At 39.2% G+C, this 16,453-nt stretch overlaps 2 protein-coding genes across 2 annotated transcripts; both read left to right on the forward strand.

Moving 5' to 3' along the window:
• The first annotated feature begins 8,353 nt into the window (after positions 1-8,353).
• On the forward strand, positions 8,354-9,500 carry LOC104444686 (abscisic stress-ripening protein 2). The gene is made up of 2 exons (XM_010058424.2): positions 8,354-8,582; positions 9,066-9,500. The coding sequence occupies exons 1-2, from the start codon at positions 8,427-8,429 to the stop codon at positions 9,246-9,248; spliced, it is 339 nt and encodes a 112-aa protein (XP_010056726.2). The 5' UTR covers positions 8,354-8,426; the 3' UTR covers positions 9,249-9,500.
• Positions 9,501-11,045: 1,545 nt separating this feature from the next.
• LOC104446587 (abscisic stress-ripening protein 2-like) lies at positions 11,046-12,174 on the forward strand. The gene is made up of 2 exons (XM_010060426.2): positions 11,046-11,335; positions 11,822-12,174. The coding sequence occupies exons 1-2, from the start codon at positions 11,150-11,152 to the stop codon at positions 12,005-12,007; spliced, it is 372 nt and encodes a 123-aa protein (XP_010058728.2). The 5' UTR covers positions 11,046-11,149; the 3' UTR covers positions 12,008-12,174.
• Positions 12,175-16,453: the final 4,279 nt, after the last annotated feature.

Here is a 16,453-nt window from a genome sequence, read left to right on the forward strand (position 1 = left end):
CTTTTCAGGTAAAGGGACGAGACATTTGTTTCTAGTTCTTTTGAATCTAGATATATGCTAGTCGACCAATTCATTTCCCATCTGCTTCATAGTTAATAGATCGGCAACCGATGAGTAAGGGACTGCTCTTTGAAATTGGCTATGGAAAAATCTTTGCTTCTACTCCCACGAGATGATTGAATTTGCTGGTAACACTGTATACCATGTAACAGCAATTTTGACAATGATAGTAGTGACAATCGTAATTTCCAGTGGTCACCATATGTAGCATCACCACATAATGCAATGAATCGGTTGACATGTTCAAAAGTAGACTGATCATCTTCACCAGTAAACAACATAAATTTTGGCATTTTAAAGCCTCGTGGGTATGTGATTGCATCCATCCAATTTGGATATGGTTTCCTGTAGACATTTCCCACACATCCCATATCTTAACCGTACTACCTCATTGATGGGTCAATTACTAGTTGGTTCTGAGTGCAACCATGGGCACCCCCGTAGCATGTTGAGCGCGAAAATTGGATTGCCACATCTGATTCGCATATTGGGGCATGAATTAGGGTAATTGTTGCTGTGGACTGTAAGGTTGTTGCTGAACTTGGAATTGCAAAGGCTATGGGTTATTCGGTGGGATTGGTGGAATGTTTGGCTGTTCTGGCGGTTGTTGAGGAACATGTAAAGGAGCAGGTTGAGGGGCCAGTTGCGAAGGCTACAATGGGATAGTCAAAGGGATTAGTTGAAATCCATGGTGGGGTAATTGTTGCAGTTAAAAAAGTTACTCCTACCACCTAGGTGGAGTCAACAATGTCCCCCGGTTATCGACAGTAGTATTGGGCACAAGGATGGGATTAGGTTGAGACATGGTACCGCAAGCCTAAGCACTCTCATTAGCCACAAACAATGTATTCTGGCAAGATCCTTGACCAATTATCCCACTATTGTTAGTAAGAAATTTTGTTTGAACTAAGCCAGGCATATAATTCCCATTAGGTAACGCTGCTCCACAAGTCTAAGTTATCCTTGAGGTATCATTTCTTTGCAATGATGTTGAAGGGCTATTGGCATTGGTGCCAACAGGTCCACAGGTCTGAACCGCTATAATAGCCTCTCCTCTTTACAAGATCCTGAGTGGCGCTGGGGTCAATGTGCCGTGTCCTACAATACCAAAAGTTATCTAAGTACCAATTAATGGAGGAACATACTTGGAGGATGTGGCAAATTTGGGGTTGAATTGATCCATTCGGCACTCTATGTTGCCCTTGTGTACACTCATGATAGGTGTAAATGATCAATGATTTGACCACATCCGTCATGCGCTTGACGGCATAATCAAGGATTCGTTTTGGCTCTCCTCCAGTGTCCTCCTTTTAGATGACAACATTACAGGGGTGAGCTCCATCTGCCTTCTTTGCTCCTCTATGCACTGCCTTGGAACACTAGTGTCCTCTTGGGCATGGCTCGGGAGAGGTTGTGTTGATGATGACATAGCACATCCAAGATCTTCAGTCATCAGTGGTAATGGCTTATTAGCGATGTTGTCGAAATTGGAGTGACTTCTAGTCTGTGGCATATTATCCTCGCAAACTAGCACAACATGTCCCATCAAGCCCACCAAAACAATGTTTCATCGGTTTTGTTCCCATAATGAAATTTCTTTTATTGAGAGTCATTATGACATCCAGATTTTCGGGTTCGGATTTCGATTAGATAAATTGGGCATTTCATCGACGCGACTATAGTGTTTTTTTCTAAGTTGGCCACTCACGAGATAACTAGACTAGCTGGGTAAGCTATTAAGGACTTTAAGGCAGATAGACTTGAGAATATGACCAGGAATCGATTTATCGACCGTGCTCATCTTTAGAAGTCATTACAGCACAGTTAAAAATCGAATTAAGATCAGAGATAAGTCGGTTTGACTGAGATGAATGACCGATCATGGGTGACTCCACTAAATTGGAAAACTCTCGTCGACTGGCACTAATTTGATTTTACTGTCGTTTTGGTACCATGTGTCCGTATTTGAATCCTCGAGATTTTCACAACAATCAAGAGTCGCCAATGTGTCGAGTGGATTCATCGTGGCTCGAAGAAAATCGACCACAGATCATTTGTCATAAAAAGTTTTGAAAACTACCCGGTAGCCTAGATGACACAAAAAACGCACTCAAGTGAAATTAACCGTCAATTGAGTCCGATTTCAGAAATTGAAGATTATGTGGTGTCACGAACTATTTTAAGAACATCGACTCAATCTTAAAAGATTTTTAGAGATTCCGAGATTTTTCCGGAAAATGGATTCGAACGTCGCAGAAAATTAACGGAAATTCATATGGGCTAAGTCGATGGAAATTTGGACTTCCAAGCCGAACCTTTAGGTGTCGGGGACTTGCAGAAAATTGTTTGGGATTTTTCTACAGCATAATTGGATGTTGATTTGAAGAATCGAATGAAGAATTGGAGCCAAGAAAATTAAGGAAATTCGGAATAGGACTAAGGGTTGCATTTTGGCACCAATTTGGATTAATTATGGAATTTTGGGCTAGAAAGAATTATGGGGGACCAAAAGTGACATACATAAAGATCTAGGGGACAAGCTTTTAATGTAATGGCTAGCCCTCTTTAACTTTAAGCTTCCTCTTCCATGTTTACACGCCAACATCCCAGCTGGCTCCAACCTCCTCGCACGAGCTCTCCCCACCGAAGGCTTCTGCCTTCATTTTCATTTCCTCAGCATCTCCTCATCTCTCTCCGTTTGTTTCTCACGCCTTCAGCCCACGAATTCCTCTCCACCGAAGCTCCATCTTGGACCGCAACCACACAGCTCCACCGAAGTTCCTCTCCTCTGCCACTCGTCCAACATTGAACGCCCACCAGTCAACGTTGCAAATTCCCCAGCCGGTTTGTTGACCAGCAACGACGCCCACGTATCCTCCACTGAAGCAACTTCTGCTTTGCCACCAGCCCACGATCGAGAAACCTACGGCCCAGCAACTCCACCGAAGCAGCTGCCTTGAAGACCTCTGTCGCACGCTCGTCAGTCCACGCCCGAGCAAGTAGTCCGCGCCAGCGAATGGTCCAGCGAAACCTCGCCGTAGCTGCTCCAGTTGAACCCCGTGAGTTCAGCCTCTTCTCAGATCAGCCCAGGCGTGCGCACGTTCGGTCAGCAAACAAACCAGCCGAAGCCCTCCGTTGACCTGTGCTCCTTCCTCACGCGGGCAGCACCGAACGAAGCAGCAGTCCACGATTTCTTCTCCGCCAGCTCACCATCGTCACCTGCAGTTCACGCATTTCCTTGGCCCAACAGAATTCAATCTTCGGGCCCAGCAAAGCCAGCAGATTCCAGTGTCTTCGGCCCATCTTCTTTGCAGCGAGCAGCCCAGCGTCTTCAGTCTTGGGCCTGTGTCTCCAGCCCACGGATCTAGCAATTTCGGCCAGCAAGTCCAGCGCATTGCAGCCCAGCGTTTGGCCCATCCTTCAGCAGTAATTCGGCCCACGATTTTAACAGTTTGTACAGCTCCTTGAGGTCAGCCCAGTCCAGCGTGGCCAAGCAAGTCTAGCCCATCTTGGGCCTGCAAAGCAAGTCGGCCCAAGTTCAACCGCCGTCGCGTCGCCATCGCGGTTTCCGATCTTCGCATTTACCAAGTGAGTTTTGCTCACTAATGCCTTCGTAGTTTGCTAATTATACTTAAAGGTTGATTAGATTTAATTAATTACAATTAGGTGGATATATAAGATTAAAGTAATTAAATTAAAGACTCATTGATGCATGTTAATTAAATTGATTGTGCATTTAACTAGTAAACATGTCTTAGTACTTTATTGGATACTTCTTGGGATTTTTCCCGTCCCTTATCGGGTGTTTATTAGGCAATTCGGACCTAAGTGGAATTTTAGTAATTAAATATTAATCTTCGAAATTAAATTATTTAATTATTTATTTCCCGGAAATTCAATTGGGATGTCCTAGTGACCGGGATTTTATGCTGATGATCATGGCGTAGTCCGTTTATTTAATTGAGCTTCATATTGTGCTAAATTGGAATTATTGTGTTTATTTATTTAATTTTCGAAATTATTTATTTAATTATTTATTTTCCAGAAATTCAACCGAGATGGCCGGTGACCGGAATTTCGTGCCGATTGTCGTGGAGCAATCCGTTTATTTACTTGAGCTTTAATTCATGTCAAATTGATTTAATGGTGCATTTTTAAGTTATATTCTTAAATAAGGAAATTTTGGTTATGTGATTGAGAATTGGTCGGGTATCGATTGTCAATATCGAAAGTGAGTTAGTAAATCACCTGGAGAATGCATGTGGCTCGGTGAATTGGAATGTCACCTGGGAAAGACACGTGGCTCGGTGATTAGATATGTCATATTGGCGAAAAGGTAGCCTTAGAGAATGCACGTGGCTCGGAGACTCGGTATGTCTTCCTGGAAAATGCACGTGGCTCGGTGACAAAGTATGGCAGCGTAGAAAGGGGTCGGGTGGGACCATAAAGCCACTAAATCTTGGAAAGGTCGGGTGGGACCATAAAGCCACTAAATTTGAAAAGGTCGGGTGGGACCGTAAAGCCACTAGATCTTGAGAGGGTTGAGTGGGACCATAAAGCCACTAAATCTTGAAAAGGTCGGGTGGGACCGTAAAGCCACTAGATGTTGAGAGGGTCGGATGGGACCGTAAAGCCACTAGATCTTGAGAGGGTCGGGTGGGACCGTAAAACCACTAAATCCAAGGAATTGCTTGGTGTGGGATGAATGACCTAGAAATGGTCCGATATGCGAAATCGACTAAGTCGATTAGATCGATCTTCGATCGTGATGTGATTGCAGGTGCCTATTTGATCTGTGCTAATATGCAGGTGAAATCTGAGGCCAAGGTAAGTCCTCTAACTCATGTTGTGCATAGGCAACCCTAAAGTGTATTAGTTTACTACTCGGGTCTTAGTGTGGTAGAACTTGCTAAGACATAATCTCATCCCAGTTTGGGGAAAATATTTCAGGACCCTGATGAAGAACCCGAGGATAAAGAAATCGAAGAGGAGTATCTGGAGGAGAACTCCGAGAATGATCCAGAGTAGGATTCTGACGACTTTTGCTATAGAATCAATTTAAGTAGAAACCAATCGTTTTAGTATGGCTTGTATATGATCATAAGGGTGTTGGTTTTCGGGTTCAATTTCTTAGTCCTACTTGTATATTTCATTGCTTTATTGTCTGGGGATTTTTATAACTGTTTCCGCATGTGCTATTAAAAAGAAAAGGGTCGACAATATGTAGTCATGGGATATCGCATTTTAAAATCGACCAAAAGTAAGGGATGTGCGTGTGCCTGAGGAACGGGGCGTGACAATCGTTCCTTGATTTTTATTTAGAAAGGACAAGGGTTTTGTGCTATTTCAAGACAGAGGATATCAAATGCAACATGAATATTGAATTTCCAACTTTTGACAACATTAGACAATGCTAAACTCTGAGGTTAAGTTTAAACTATGCTGGATTTAATCAACGACATGGTTCGAGGATAATTGAATACAATGTTGGAATTTAATCAATTACAATGCACTAAGACTGAGGACACAACATTGAAATCTAATCGATGACGCTAGACCAGAATAAAAGACACGACGTTGGAATCTAATCAAAGACATTGCATCAAGATATAGATACACGCTGGAATCTAATCAAGGATGGGAATTTAGGAACTACAACTATAGAAACTGAAGTACAATACAGGAAAGATAAAGGAATAACAGTTTGATTGATTTGTCACAGGGTTTCTCCCTGGATGACTGATGGCATTTATAAAGTTGCCTGTTAACCGCTAAATAGTTATTCATCTTCTAGTAACCACAGCACGTTCCATCTTCTCTAGAAATCAATTGTCCATTTCCTTTGCAACTGCCTTGATCGTGCTTTGATAGTCCCTTATTTATCAAAAACATCTTCTTAACCAAGTCTTCATATAACAACTGCTTTCTAACCGCATGCGCCTTTGGCGCTCTTCTTAGTCAATATTTCAAAGGTTTTTGTCTAAAAATTTGCCGCCGAAGCTACTCAAGCGACCACCAGATATCCGTCATTGCATTCCAATAACTGAACATGTGGCGGCTTCTTGCTTTGCTATTGATTATCAAGTTTTTGTCCTCACGCTTATCGATATTCGGTCATGTATCATCGTCTTTCTCACGATATTCATGTAATTTTGCTTGGCCCATTATCGTCTCACCGCTCTCGTGATCAGCACATGGCGACCTGGTCCATTTTGAGTGTCACCAGCAGGCAATATAGCTAATGGTAATGAAAAGTCAATTTCCTTGATAACTTTTAAAGCCTGAGCTAAAATTTAGCAGTGATGGGGAAGCCAACTCAGTTCACATCCAGGCAATACATGACCAAACTCCGATTGCAGTATCCAAGTATGAAGTAGAGCGTGGTAGTTAAGCTGAAGAATATGTTAATTACAGTAAAACTTAATGTAATGTGCAACTTGAAACAAGTAACCACAGTAAGAAATACTTATCAACACACGAACAATTGAAATGCGGCAAAGCATGCGTTTTGAGGAGGATAACCTTACAAACTTATTTTGTTCTGATCTAAGGACGAGATGGGTTATGGTCTTTCACTAACACATATAAACTGCAAGACCAAAGTCACAGAGACGCGAACCCTCCTCGAATCGCACATCGCATCCTAGGCCATTGTATACTTCTGCGTCCAGCTTATTCTGGTGGCCGCGTACTTGGTCGTTGGTCCTGTTGGTCTTGCGCACGTACGCCATTTCTGGTACCAGAGGATCATTGGGATTCGGGTCCGTCAAGTTCGAACAGATCGAGAGCAGCACCCAAGACTCAGAAATATGAACCTTTCTCCATCCAGCTGTAGCCACAGTAACAGAAAGCGATCACAACAAAGCAACATTTACACTTCTAACGTATAGAACCAAACAATTTATAACACTCTAGGATGCAAAACAAGATTTGGGATAAAAAAGTTCGGAACGAGTTTTCTCCGACCGACTTTCTTGAAAAGAATCATCTACCAATTGCTTGAGACTGGTTTTAGAGTCCTTGACAAAACATTTCAGATCTTTAGGGAAAGCCTTGAACAAAGTAGCATGAAATTGGTGTTCCGCCATCAACTAACGATGCAGTCTCAAAGAATTAAGGATACGTATAATAATCATTTTATTTTTATTCAATTTTTTTTTTAATTCTAGAAACAAATTTGGAAAACAGAAATTCATTTGTTAATGTAATTTCATTTTTCTATTTCTAGAACAAATTTTTAGTCCAAAAGATTTTGAACATAAATAAGATGTAAAAATGTTACGAAACAAGTTTCAATGAAATCAGCTGGATTTTCTAATTTCCAGCTCATAATTTGGGTTACCAACATCTTTTCTATCAATCCTCAGCGATACATTTGAAAGATATCTCTGACTAAGCAAATAGGATCCATTTCTTTTATTTTTAAGTCAATTGAAACTTTCATTCAAAGAACTAAAAAAGATTAAATGAAATCAGTTAGATATTTCTCGCCCGACTGTCCTAATTTTAAATAGCCTCGAATGAATTGGACGAACCATACCATCCATACAAAAAAAAAAAAACTCATAGTGGATTTTTTTTCGAAAATCGTTAATCAATCATTCGAAATGAACAAAAACCATATTCAAATTTACTCGAGGATATATAGATAACTGGAGGCCGTACCTTCTTATCCATTACATTAACAACAACCTTCATGAATCTCGGTAAGGAATTAAATTTCGATGCAAAGCCAGCATTTATCACTAGCAACCAATCATATCGTTTTCTCCCTAAATCACATGGCGGTCCTACCCGAAACCCCTGTGCTATCGCGAACACCCAACCGAAGCCCCGTGAAATGCACCTAAAGTCCCTTCCCCAACGTTCCAAAAAGATTTCGTCCACCAAAAAAAAAAAAATCTCAAAAACAGAATTTTTGCAACCAAGCCCCACTCCGCCACAGCTGCGTTAACACGTCTTATGAAATAATTTTGTCCCCACAAAATGTCCTTCAACAAGAAAAAAAAAAAAAAAAAACAAAGCGGTGGGGGCTCTACCCATCCAGGGTTTACTCTCCATCGCGAAGTGGCGCACGGAGATTCTTTGGATCACAAAAAAAAAAAAAATAAATAATGAAGTTCATCCCCTTTTTCTCTTTGGCTTGACATATAAACAACTGCTTTATCGAAAGAAGATAAAGCTGCATTTAGTGGAACCGCATCAACCTATCCTGACCGCCCACGACGCATTTAAGGCCTCCCACGTAGGCCCGATTGGATGTGACTTTCCATGTGCCAACTCTCCCTATTAGTACACCCCTCCCTCTCAAAAAATCTCACACCACATACCATACAACACATTTCCCAGAAAAACAACCACCGACCATGGCCGAAGAACACCACCACCACCTCTTCCACCACAAGAAGGATGACGCCATCGCAGAGCCTGCAGTTGTCGATTACGAGAAAGAGGAGAAGCACCACAAGCATCTCGAGCAGCTCGGCGAGCTCGGTACTGTTGCTGCCGGCGCTTATGCCTTGGTAATTGTTATCATCTTCTTCTCAATTCTTGCAATTTTTCCCCATTTTATATTTAGATAAAATTCTCGTCTTAACCTTATTGACTGAACCATCTTGTTGATCACAAATTATGGATGCAAAGAATCTCGATTAAACTTACATATTTCAACTAGCCATGATGATGGCATGCCATACAAGAATGGATCATCTTTATAAACGAACAATAGTTTGAGTTCAATCAGTTTCCTTCGTCGATCAACTAGGGGAATGATATTTCCCCATAATAAACAAAAAACATAGTTGTTATCCATAACATTAAATACTTCTGCTCAAAGTGAATAAATTCTTTTTTTGAATAATTTTTTTTTTTTGAACTTATACCATGCTTAGATCCTCTATAAAAAAAATAAAGGTATACAGAGTAGAGAACTTTTTTTCCCCTCTTTACCTTTACTCATTTTGTTTCATCCGCTCAGTTCCTAATTAATGATGTGCAAATTGCAGCATGAGAAGCATAAGGAAAAGAAGGACCCAGAGCACGCCCATAAGCACAAGATAGAGGAGGAAATAGCTGCTGCCGCCGCCGTTGGGGCCGGCGGGTTCGCCTTCCATGAGCACCACGAGAAGAAGGAGGCCAAGAAAGAAGATGAAGAGGCTCATGGCAAGAAGCACCACCATCTCTTCTAAACCATGGGAGGATCTCCGTCTCTGTCTCTTCTTGCTATCTGTGTTGTTTATGTAATCTTATTTCAAGAAAGAAGATGAATAGACTGCCCTCAATAGTCGCTGTACTTTTGCGGAGGGTGGTTCTTGAATCTTGAATCTGCTGCTTGTGAATGCTTCCCTGAGAAGATGAGCATGTGTGTGTTTGGGCTTTGTCTTGTACTGGTTGTATCTTGGGTGTTTAATAATATTATCCTCTGATGATCTGATTTCTTCCGTTTACACTTCAACATATTATTTTAGGTACAAAAACTATATTGAATATTAGTTCTCGAAAACCAATCAGTCCTGACTCTCCGCGTAGAATGGATCCCACACCTGGTTAGTCAATGTCAATTCACTAAAACGCGGTAGCGTCAGATTTAGAAATTTACTTGACTGCAATGTTGTATACAATTATAATTCAAAAATCATGTAAAAAAGCTGTACATGATATAAAGATACGTAAGAAATAAAACGTACAAGGGAACCCTTCATTTTCCTCCGATTAAATAACTAAAATAAAGTCAATGGTGCCTTCATCTAATAATCTCAAGAAGAAAGGGCATAAAATTGTTCACATTTGTGGGAGCTACTAACCATTGCGAGGTGTTAAATGGCACAAACGGATATTTAAATTCGGGTTTCGTCCCTTGAAAATTAATAGGGATATAACGCCATGCCTCTGACAAACAATCTAAGAGTATAGCAGGAAAAGAAAAGAAAAAAACGGAAGTATAGTGATGGAAAAATTAACGTATTCTCTTATTTTAGGGTTAATACCCTGAAAAACCCCAAACTGATACACTTGTGACAAATTTACCCAAACTATTTTTTTGACCACCAAAAACCCCAAACCGGTATACCTTTGACAAATTTACCCAAAACTAGTACACTTGTGACAAATTTACCCAAAACTAGTACACTTGTAACAAATTTACCATCTGTTAGTTTTTGTTAAATTTTATTATTAAATTATTAAGTTAAATGACACGTGACAATTGACTAATATACCAATTTGAGATTTTACGATCCGTTTGTCAAAGTTTACAATTTTTATGATTTTTTGTGGTATTAATTCAATTTAGCGATTATCAGTTTGGGGTTTTTTGCGGTCAAATAAATTAGTTTAGGGTAAATTTGTCGTAAATGTACAAATTTAGAGTTTTTTATGGTCAGTTGGGGTAAATTTGTCACAGGTGTATCAGTTTGGGATTTTTCATGGTCAAAAAAATAGTTTGGGGTAAATTTGTCACAAGTGTACCAGTTCGGAGTTTTTCAGAGTATTAACCCTATTTTTTAAAGCATCTAAAAAGAGACAATTACTTTTGCAAAAACGAGTTGGTATGAAACCACGGGACAGCCCATAGAGCACATTCATGCGATGCAATTACTTAATCAATAAGTTAAAACCACCCACCTCCACCAAAAAGTCTCATCTTAGACTTTGGACTCCTACAATTACATTATTAAACAAATCTAGCAATTCAAGCTCAAGACTAAGAAATTATCATCATTGTCAAGTATATGGTATTTTTTTTTTTTTTTGGTAAATGGTAAGAATAAGTATATGGTATTGTTAGAGCGTTGTTCTCTAATAAATTTGTCCTCCCAAAAATCCCTCAACTAGAACGCCCCCCCCCAAAAAAAAAGATACAAAAATGCACCGAGCAGAACCAGACTAAGCAATCCCGACCGTCCATCACGCGTTTAAGGCCTCCCGCGTTGGCCCGATTGGATGCGAGACTTTGCATGTGCCAGCTTTCCCTATAAATACGCCCCTCCCTCTCTAACGGTCTCACAACGCATACCATACAATTCAGCTATAGTCCTTTCCCTGATTCTTCGTCAATTCTAGTATTCCTAAAAAAAAACAACCACCAACCATGGCCGAAGGACACCACCATCACCACCACCACCACCGCAGCCACCACAAGAAGGATGATGCCTTCATGGAGCCTGGGGTCATCTTCACGGAGCCTACAGTCGATTATAGGAAGGAGGAGAAGCACCACAAGCACCTCCAGCAGCTCGGCGAGCTTGGTGCTGTTGCTGCCGGTGCTTATGCCTTGGTAATAATTATCATCTTCTTTTCAATTCTTTTCAATTCTTTTCCCATTTTATAATTTAGATAAACTTTAAGTCTTCACCTTATTGACCTAAATCATCAGGTTATTCACAAGCATTGGATGCAAAAGATCTCGATTAAACTCACATATTTCAACTCGACATGATAATGGCATGCCATGCGAGAATGGATCATCCTTATAAATGAACAATAGTTTGAATTTAATTGATTTTCTTCACCCATCAGCTAGAGGAATAAGATTTCCCTACAATTGGCTTAAACAAAAAACATAGTTGTAATCCATAGCACTATTTACATGATCAAATACTTCTTTTCAAAGTGAATAAATTAAATTTTTTTTCTGGAAATTATCCCATGCTCAGAGCTTGTATAAAAAAAAGTAGACATAATAGAGAACTCTTTTTTTTCTTTTCCTTAACTCATTTTGTTTCGTGCACGCAATTCCTGATTAATGATGTACAAATTGCAGCATGAGAAGCATAAGGCCAAGAAGGACCCGGAGCACGCTCACCGGCACAAGATAGAGGAGGAAATAGCTGCCGCCGCTGCCGTCGGGGCTGTCGGGTTCGCCTTCCACGAGCACCACGAGAGGAAGGAGGCCAAGAAAAAAGATAAAGAGTCTCATCATGGCAAGAAGCACCACCATCACTTCTAAACCATGGAAGATCTCCGTCTCTTTTTGCTGCTATCTGCCTTGTTTATGTAATTTTATTTCCTTAGAGACTGCCTTCAATAGTCGCTGTACATTTGCGGAGGGTGGTTCTTGCGTTTACATTTCCACATATTGTTTTAGGTACAATGATTATATTGAATATTATTTTCACCAATTAGCACACAGTCTCCGCATACGATGGATCCACACCCGGTCAGTCATTGTCAATTAACTAAAACGCGATGGCGTCAAATTCAAAAAAATCACTTGATCGCAATGTTATATATAATTATAATTCAAAAAGTACGTAAAAAAGCTGTACATGACATAAAAGTATATAAGAGTTTCTTAGAATTGGTGTTTTGAGTCCTCCCATGAGGACACGTACAAATTAGCAAATTTATCTAATAATAGTCCATTGTGATATTTTTATCGTGACCTCACTAAGCACATTGACATTTTCTACTAATTTGGTGGGGTCTATGTGCTAGGTACATGTCACTATCATCATCCATTATCGTGATTTTTTCCAAGTTAGTTCTTTCAATTATAGCTGAGTCAATTAACTACGATTCAGTTTGAAATGAACTCACAAAATGACATAATTAATAATCTATATTGTACCAAATCAAGCGATATATGATGGCTCGCCCATTTATATATCCTGAAAAAAGTTCAATAAAGTGTCTTTAATCCCACAAAAGTTATATCTCTTACATCAAATAGAAGTTGTCAATAAAATTATAATTGTCGGAGGGAAATAGCTCCTCTCTCTCTCTCTCTCTCTCTCTCTCTCTCTCTCTCTCTCTCTCTCTCTCTCTCTCTCTCTCTCTCTCTCTCTCTGATGTAGCTCGTATTCAAGACCAACTTGTTCAACCAAGAAGATTAGCGTGCATTCAATATCAACGACACTCTGTTTTGTCATAAAGATTTTGTCATTTCCAAACATTAAAACTTGCATCAAGGCACTTTGGGACAAGCAAAAGCATTGGTAAATATTGTTTCAATTGTAGTAGCTTCTAGTTTCTATGTACATTAATGACTATTAGTTTCTATACTTGAGTCTAGCCTCTTACTCTTCTTTTGTTTTGATATAAAAGGTCAACGAGTCTATAAATTATAGACCGAATTTGATTAATGAAATTTGCTTGGTGTAACTCTCTCGAACCTTAAAGAGTTCAAATCCCTTGAAAACCTAAAAGAGTTTCCAAACCGTCCTTGAAGAGTCGGGGCTTTTAAAGCCTGCATCTTTGAAGAGTTATTGCCATCAATCTCGAATAATTGATGCTATTTCAATTTCCCCAGGGGCCTAGAAGAGCAACCATTGAAGTTCTTGTACTTTTTTTCATTTTGTCCACCACCGTTTAGCCCACTTTCATAAAAATAAAAATAAAAAATTGACAAGCCTACAATGCTTAGTTTAGGAAACTGAAAACACAAAATTTGTGATTCTTCAAGTCTCCATTCTTTTGCTTTGGAATTAGGTTATTCTGATCTAAATCAACAAATTTATGCTCATTTTCCTAAACTAGCATGGACAAAAAAAATTATTCGATTTTAAGACTAAATTTCCATACGTGTAAGTCACTCTCCCGATTCTATCGTCCAAGTAGCCAACCTAGGGCTTCATCTCTCTCTCTCTCTCTCTCTCTCTCTCTCTCTCTCTCTCTCTCATGTGACTTTGTTCCCTAATATCTCTCTACATAGGTACTTATGAGTATGATGCTATGAGATTGGTTAGAGTCTAGCAAGTTAGAATGATCATTGATTTTTACAAAACTTGTTGGTCGAAATGCCCTCAAGTGTTCAAATTGTGGAGACTTGAAACACTTTGAGAAAGAATGTCCTAAAGTCTGGAGACCTATTAAGAAAGATTGGGTAAAAACGACATACTCTACTAACTTTGAAGGACCCAAGAAAATATGAGTACCAAATAAAATGTGAGTTGTTTTTGCAGGAATAAAGAAAAATAAGAAAGAGAATTTGGTAAGGAAGGTATTTTTTTTTTCAATTTGTTTGAGTACATAATTTAAAAATTCTCATTATATTTATATTCTCTTCATGCCTTGATTGATTTGAATTTTAAAATGATCATATTCTTTGATTTGTTTTATTGAAGAAAGAATCGTGTGATTTATTTTTGTGATTCGTGAGTTGAGATTTGATATAATACGTGTGATTATTTTTTGATATTTTGCTTAGAGACAATTGAAACATCTGCATATTCAGATATTGTTTTGTCATCATCAAAAATGAGGAGATTATTAGGGAAATCCTTTATGATGTTTTGAAGATGACAAAATAAATCAAAAGCTACTAACGTATTTAATGACTGAGTAATAGACTATACAGATGATAGAACATGTAAATGATATTGACAAAGTCTATACTTGAAAGAACCAGAAAACAGACTCTATGCTGGAGCTGAACTTATTCAGATTGTGTCCAGACTTTAAAGCTAAATCTATTCAGAAGCAGATTATATTCAGACTTACGTCCAGATTGTAAAGTATATTGCACTCAAACTCTACTTCAAACTGAAGACACTCAAACTCTACTTTAGATGGAAGACATTCAGACTTTACTTCAAACAAAACACTCTCAGACTTTACATCAAGAACAAGACACAAGTCCAGAACGAGACACAAGTTCAGAACATAGCAGATTCAAAACAAAGCATATTCAGAATGAAACAACTTGACATAATGTAACACAAGTCCCAAACATATAACGGCTAGTGATCTGATTTGGATTCTACATCAAGATAGATTTTATTGACTCAATCTAATTGATTGACAATTGGATCTTGAAGACAAAAACTTTCTAAACGAAGAAGCTTTATTTATGGAAATCAAGATTCTGTTTGTATGGGCGATCAGAATCAATTTGGGATTCTACTTTTGTCACTCAACGGCTACCAAATCTTATAGATACAGATTTGTCCAATTGGTAGATTGGAAGACGATCCTCTAGATACTGTCCAATGGCTAGTTTGGAAGTAGAGAAGTATTTAAGGAGATCAAGGACCAATGAGCAAGTAAGAAACGGAGCGTAGAAGTAATAATTCCAAAGTTTAATCCAACTTCGATTATACACTTGTCTCTTGTGAGCTTAAACGTTTGTGATCGTGAGAGAAATACCAAAAGAGTGACTTAGTGAGATAGTGTGATCTACTTCTAAGTATTTGCACTTAAAGTTGTAATCTCTTGTTGATTGCATAGTAGAATCCAGTCAGGAGGCTGTTAGTGTGGGAGAGTGGATGTAGGCTTGATCTAAGCTGAACCATTATAAATTATATGTTCTTATTCTCTTCCCTGAACTCTTTTATTTTGTTCGTAATTCTATTTAACTGCTAAAGTCTAACTTGATCAAAGTCTATTATTCTTCAGACTCAATTTCAAAGTCTGATCCTTATTCAGACTTTACTCGAAATTTATTTTATTCCGTATCTATTTGCCAATGTTTATTTTAAACACACATTCACCCCCCCCCTCTAGGTGTTCATACTAGCACTCTCAACATGTTCAAAAGTAGACTAATCATCTTCACCAATAAACAACATAAATTTTGGCATTTTAAAGCCTCGTGGGTATGTGATTGCATCCATCCAATTTGGATATGGTTTCCTGTAGACATTTCCCACACATCCCATATCATAACCGTACTGCCTCATTGATGGATCAATTACTAGTTGGTTCTAAGTGTAACCATGGGCACCCCTGTAGCATGTTGAGCGCTTAAATTGGATTGCTACATCTGATTCGCATATTGGGGCATGAATTAGGGTAATTGTTGCCACAGACTATAAGGTTGTTGCTGAATTTGGAATTGCAAAGGTTGTGGGTTATTCTATGGGATTGGTGGAATGTTCGGTTGTTTTGGCGGTTGCTGAGGAACATGTAAAGGAGAAGGTTGAGGGGCTAGTTGCGAAGGCTACAATGGGATAGTCAAAGGGATTAGTTGAAATCCCTATTGGGGGTAATTGTTGCAGTTAAGGAAGTTACTCCTACCCCCTAGGTGGAGAAAACAATGTCCCCTGGTTATCGACATTAGTATTGGGCACAAGGATGAGATTAGGTTGAGACATGGTAACACAAGCCTACGCACTCTCATTAGCCACAAACAATGTATTCTAGCAAGGTCCTTGACCAATTATCCCACTATTATTAGTAAGAAATTTTGTTTGAACTAAGCCAGTCCTATAATTCCCATTAGGTAATGCTGCTCCACAGGTCTAAGTTATCCCTAGGGTATCATTTCTTTGCAATGATGTTGAAGGGCTATTGGCATTGATGCCAACAGGTCCACAGGATTGGACCGCTATAATAGCCTCTCCTCTTTGCAAGATCCTAAGTGGCGCTGGGGTTGATGTGCCTTGTCCTACAATACCAAAAGTTATCTAAGTACCAATTAATGAACATACTTGGAGGATGTGGCAACTGGTTCAAT

Source organism: Eucalyptus grandis, chromosome 5, assembly GCF_016545825.1.
Source record: "Eucalyptus grandis isolate ANBG69807.140 chromosome 5, ASM1654582v1, whole genome shotgun sequence".
Classification (NCBI taxonomy): Eukaryota; Viridiplantae; Streptophyta; class Magnoliopsida; order Myrtales; family Myrtaceae; genus Eucalyptus; species Eucalyptus grandis.